The 5,892-nt window shown below is 30.4% G+C and overlaps 1 protein-coding gene across 1 annotated transcript; it reads right to left on the reverse strand.

Moving 5' to 3' along the window:
- Positions 1 to 495: 495 nt before the first annotated feature.
- On the reverse strand, positions 496 to 5,537 carry TRM27/28A (TONNEAU1 recruiting motif 27/28a). Its single transcript, XM_004246509.4, has 3 exons — positions 4,268 to 5,537; positions 2,764 to 2,956; positions 496 to 1,334 (listed from the first exon to the last, which is right to left on the reverse strand). Exons 1-3 carry the CDS (start codon positions 5,021 to 5,023, stop codon positions 835 to 837), a joined length of 1,449 nt encoding a protein of 482 aa, XP_004246557.1. The 5' UTR covers positions 5,024 to 5,537; the 3' UTR covers positions 496 to 834.
- Between the last annotated feature and the right edge of the window lie 355 nt (positions 5,538 to 5,892).

Here is a 5,892-nt window from a genome sequence, read left to right on the forward strand (position 1 = left end):
ATATTTGGTGTCAAGTGAAAGTGACATGATTCCTTTTCAAAGATTAATTAAGTTCAATAAACTCAACTTTCCTTTTTCTTTGTGATAAAAGTATTATCCAGAATAGTTAGAATAATTTACGTGAACCTTGATTATTTATCAAATATCTTGATTATTTGTTGAACAATGTGTGAACACCCTTATTGAGTAGTTCTTTTGCACGTCGTGTCGCGATTACTTACTGAATGCACCTAGACTATTTCGATGATTATTCATTGAACAACTTTCGTGCACCTCGAGTGTTCCACCAGTTATTTGTTGACAAACTTGTTACCGCACGCTAGTATAAGTTTTGCATGACTTAATTTATACTTTAACTATTTCACCGATTACTTAGTTCCTTTCACTAGCATAAGCTTTGCATAACTCTGTTCATCGAGACTTTTTACAAACGTCGTTAAATTTAACTAAAGATATAAGATAAAGAAGAGTGATCACATGTAAAGAAGCATAGTCTTGATACAAAGATTATTTCCTCTAGTAAGAAAATTGAGGGCTATACTTTTTAGTCTCATGAAGTAAAGATAGAATTTACCTTCCCCCCCTCACATGTACATGATAAGTAATTTTTGCTACTAAATACTATTGTCTAACACCCCAAAAGAACTCTTTGGGTTGCACTACAAACTATAGCCTAAGTCATAGTACAATAAGTTAGACTATGATAGATTAAAATACAAAGGAGATCTCTATGTGTTTTTCTTTTGGTCTCTCAATTCGGTGTCCAGAACCAACATTGGTGCTCTGACTAATCTGGATTCGCGGAGAAATGCTTAGGCCAAAACTTTATTGAAATTACCAATGATGTCCACCAAAATGCACTATCTCCTCTGCTAATTCTTCTACTAACAACCTAAAGATTGAAACTTCAACTTCCAATGCAGCTTCTTCCCTTTGTTCATGAAACTTTTTCCAATCATCAAGCTCGGTTTTGAAGTCCGATTCGATCATCATGTCAATGGTGTCTGATCTAACATGTTGCCATGAATCTAACCTCTTGCATACTCTTCCAAAGACAACTTCTTCTTCCCTATTGTTTGAGTTGTTAGTCTCGGTTTTCTCCTCGTATATAAGGTCTGAGACTAGCCTTTTCATGTCGAAAGGGAATGTTACTTCACTTGCAAACGTCTCAAAATCACGGTCTCTGTATGATAACAACGAATCATTATCATATTCGAGATCATTGTTGCCTTCTTCTTCTTCTTCCTCGAGCATTAGTTTCTCGAGCTCAATAGGATCCAACTCTGCTAGCTTCTCGAATCTACGAAGCTTGGATAGAAGTTGTTGTTGTGCTCCTGTTGGCAATGCAACATAATCAACATAAGTTTCACTTATTTTCAAGTGAATGTAGTGAGCAGGGACTCTTCAAAAATGTCGGCTAGTACGTGTCACATCCTCCTGAAACAATGCATATCTAGAGGATCCGACACGTGTAACAACATTTTTGAAAAGCCCGAGCTACATAGATACAAAAGAAAGTAATTAACAACATCTACTCCTTTGTATGTTGCCAGAATAACACTCAAAAGAACCCTACCAATACAATGAGCAACCAATGATAGTAAAAACATTAGTTACTCTGACTCTTTAAAAATATCAACATGTGAGTGTCGAATTCTTTAGAGCGTTCTTGAAAAATTAGACACGAATGCGACAATATTTTTTAAAAGGTAGTAACAAGTTTTACTTGAATATGATTTTTAAACATCTCTATCCCTTTTGACTTTGTATTTATTGTTACTGTCCACCAAAAAAGAAAAAAAAACAGAAAAAGGGATCTTATATTATACAACTATAAATGTGATTTTCAACTGTGAACAAATGGTAAAGAGGGAATGCTAAAAAACAATATAAATGACCCTACTAAATGTACCCTTTTATCATTTAATTAATATGTTTCTCTGAATCATAGCAGTCTGAAAAAAAAACACTGAATAAAGCAGAGCCCAAAATTAGCAAATATATTTGAAATTCAAGAAGTTTGATATTAATTTCTACTCAAAGTTCAATAAATTGTAGGATCAATTAAGTGAATAAACCCCACAAACACTAAATGTAGGGTCATCATACAGTTAAATAAAATTAATAAAAGATTTTAAGTTATATATATTGACATGTGTCAAAAAAATCGCACCGCCTTCATTCATCATTTTTATCATGTTACAACGAAAACTCTTAGTGTAACTAGTATAATTATTAAGATTTTGATTAGTGTTTTTTTTTCATAGAGACTTATTTATAACGATATAACGATGTAAATATATCACGGATGAATTTGTGTATAAGATGAAGTCACATTAAATAGAAATGATGAGTAATATGTCATATTAATGTACAACACACACACATACAAATTGTTTTTATAAAAATTGAAACTTTTTTATGGATCCCACATCAAAATAATTCAAATCTATCAAAATCAACATAATTATGTTTTGTTATGACCTAACAATAATTTAGTATTAAATCCAACCAAATATGTCCTTAGAGAAATCAACATTTCCATAATATTGAAAATGACTTCACAACAAATGATATATTATAACAAACTTACTTAAATTTATTATATTCAATATATTAGGAACTATCTATTATTAGAACATTTATGACATGTACTTATACTACTTAATATTTAATTTACCTAATTTTAATCATTTATCGTAAGTCTCATATATTATCGCGCATTAATATTCAAAATAAGTTCGAGAAAAGAATTTTACGTACTCTGTACAAGTGCATAGTTACAGTCGATACCACAATCATCGTATTCCTCATCTTCATCCTCATCCTCGTACTCGTATTCACGTTCATGTCCATCGTCATCAAACGGAGGATCCAAAACGGAAACGGGGCTACATTGTTCTTTTTCATCTTCTTCTTGTTCAATATTTGACAAATCTTCATAATTTTCTTTGTCCTAAACACACACAAAAAAAAATCAATTATTAAATACAATTAGGTATAAATAAGTATATAAATATCAAGAAAATATAGTATAGTATTTTTTAATTATTTAATGGGATATTTAACTATTAGGATATGAATTATATGAAGTTGATTGCTAATTTTCATTCTATATTATACTCTAGAATTTATTAATAATAGTACTCGTTAGCTCCGGATTTATGTGTCACATTTTTTTTTAATTTGATCGTAAATTTTTAATAGACTTCAATCTTAAAAGATTCTTTGACGAGTCAATTACCTATAACTAATAATTTATAACTAAAAGATATTTATAATTTATTTTTAAACTTTGTGTTTAATCAAACGCTACCGCGTAAATACCAATATAAATTGGTATGGAAGGAATATGGGAAAGAGTGAGGTTGAGATTATGATATTATCAAATTAGATCCAAAAGACAAAAACAAATATTTTTAATTTTGTCCTTTTATAAAAAATTGTGTCTTTTTTTAAAAAAATAAATAATTTGGTCCAATTAAAAAATGATTTTGGTGGCAGAAGCGTGTAAAAAAAGGTCCAATAAACAAACAAATAAGAAAATTTCTAGCCATATATAATAATAAAATGACAAAATTCTCCCCTAATAAACTTGTTTGATTATTAGAACGACAAAAAATTCAATGGGTATTTTTGTCATTTACTATCGACATTCCGGCCACTGTATCAAACCAACAAGATCCTTTTGCCGACAGGTAAAAACCAAGTCAAACTTACAAATTGACTCATTTTTAGACACAAAAAAATAATAAAATACAGTAAAAATAATATAGTAATTTATATTTTAAAATAGTAAAAAAAAATTACGTACAATTTATTTAGTTAAACCTAAAAATCACATTTCTTAAAACGTCTTTTTTTATTAACTCTCGTATATAAAATTTATGTTTTTACTAAGTAGTGTTAGGCTAAATTAACTATAATTACATTATAAGTAGAATTTTTTTATGTGTATAGTAAAAATAAATATACACATAAAAAATAAATTAAAAGGTAGAAAATTCAATTAATATAAGAGAAAATATTTTTTGAAAAATAAATTACTTATTTTAACCCATTTCAACCAGTCATGTTAGGTGTGTAAAAAAATTTTCATTCTTTCATATTTATATCTATATTTATATAAGATTCAATTTAATTCGAACTACGTTAGAAAAACTTAAAATATAAATCTAAAATTAATTTAATATTCAGAGCTTAATGGTGGTAATATTTTACACTGACAAAAGTCCAAAACAGAGACATAAAAAAAAAGAAGACAAACCTCTGTTTTGTGGCGAACCGGAGATGCTACCGGCGATGAAAAATCCGGCGTCCGGCAGCCAGTCGACGACGGACATTTCTGAAGAGAAAATCTAAACGGGCTTATCGGACTGGAACAATATTTATTCTCACAAATACCTAACTCAATGTCTTCAATCTCTTCATTTTCCGATCTGCAACTGCTCGAAGTTTCAAAATCCATCGATTTTTCTTCATTACTCTCCGACCAACCGGCGCTACTAAGCCTACTGTGATTACATGAACACGACCCACTCGTCAATTCCGCAACAATTTCATTTCTCTTCATCCCAATTTCACGTTTCTTATTCATAAATTTCTTCAAAATCGACCCAAACAAACCAAAACCCATCTGGGTTTTCTTCAATTTGGGTCGATTTTTTTGTTTCTTCTGAATCCTCATTGCTGATTCCAACAGCAACGAGGAAGTTGAAGCGGGGATATGTAGAAACACTTTTCTCACTGGACTTTTTGTTGATGCCGGGAAATTGATCGGTGACAATCTCTCCGAACTACCTCCGTCTGATTTTTTACGAATCGACGTGAAAAAACATGCGTGTTTGCATAATAGTGTACTTGTATTACTCGGAGAAGAAATCGATTTTTGTTTCTTAACGGTTTGTAACGAATATTTGGAAGGATTTTTGTTGAGCTGACAACGCCTATCGGCGATGTAATGTTTAAGTTTAAATGGTTCTTGATCTTCTTGTAAAAGCTCATGTAAATGCTTCTGCGCCATAGCGAAATTCTTAATCAGAGGTCGCGGATTTTTTTTTTTTTTTGGTTTGTTGAAGAGTTTTCAACTTGAAACCAAAGAGATTTTGGTGTGGGGATTGTTATGTGGGGGGTTTTGAAAAGTGGAAGTGGGGAAGTTGTATACATATAGTTAGAGACTCTATGGTTGGTTTCGGAGGCGGAGTCGAAATTTTTTGATAAGCGGTATAAAATTTGAAGAAATAGATATACGAAATAGTCGAAAGGGGTTCGATATCTACTGTATATATCTGAAAAGTTATTTAAATCTTATAAAAATAATATAATTTTCCGTCGAAAGAAATTCGAACCCCCTTTGACGTATTGTATAGCTCCACCGTCGATTGATTCGTATTTAGAATTTTAAAATTTATGAATTTTTAGCATTGATGTTAAATTTGAATTCCATCGTAAATTCGTACAGTGGAACCAAAGACAACAAATATTGTGGATGGATGGAGAGAGTATATGAACTTTGTCTGACTTAATTTATGTGACACATTTTTTCTAAATTAATTTATCCCTAAAAATAGTTATAACTTTATAATTGAAAATGAATTTAACTTTAAAGTTTCATTTTCTATCTCTAATGAAATAATTAACAGTTACACAAATAATCAAAGTATGTTTTTAAATCATAAATTTAAAAGTCTTTTATGATATAATTAAATCAAAACACATATAATGCATCTCTCTCTTTTTATATATATATATATAAAACTCGATAAAAATTATTGAATTCACGTTAATTCGTAGGTGAGGTAGGATTGGGAGGGGGGAGACTTCCTGATTCAAATCTGGAGTGTTTAGAAGATCGAGGTAAAAATGCATGGTGGATGATAAATATTACTAAAT

Source organism: Solanum lycopersicum, chromosome 9 (assembly GCF_036512215.1).
Source record: "Solanum lycopersicum chromosome 9, SLM_r2.1".
NCBI classification, from domain to species: domain Eukaryota; kingdom Viridiplantae; phylum Streptophyta; class Magnoliopsida; order Solanales; family Solanaceae; genus Solanum; species Solanum lycopersicum.

What these genes read in the sequence shown, in the direction of transcription:
- TRM27/28A (XM_004246509.4), bottom strand. Translation starts at nt 5,023, where the DNA reads ATGGCGCAGAAGCATTTACATGAGCTTTTACAAGAAGATCAAGAACCA. An exon ending in CGGTTCGCCACAAAACAGAG is followed by an intron (nt 2,957 to 4,267) that starts GTTTGTCTTCTT and finishes GTGTGTGTTTAG; the next exon opens with GACAAAGAAAATTATGAAGA. An exon ending in TAACTATGCACTTGTACAGA is followed by an intron (nt 1,335 to 2,763) that starts GTACGTAAAATT and finishes CATTGCCAACAG; the next exon opens with GAGCACAACAACAACTTCTA.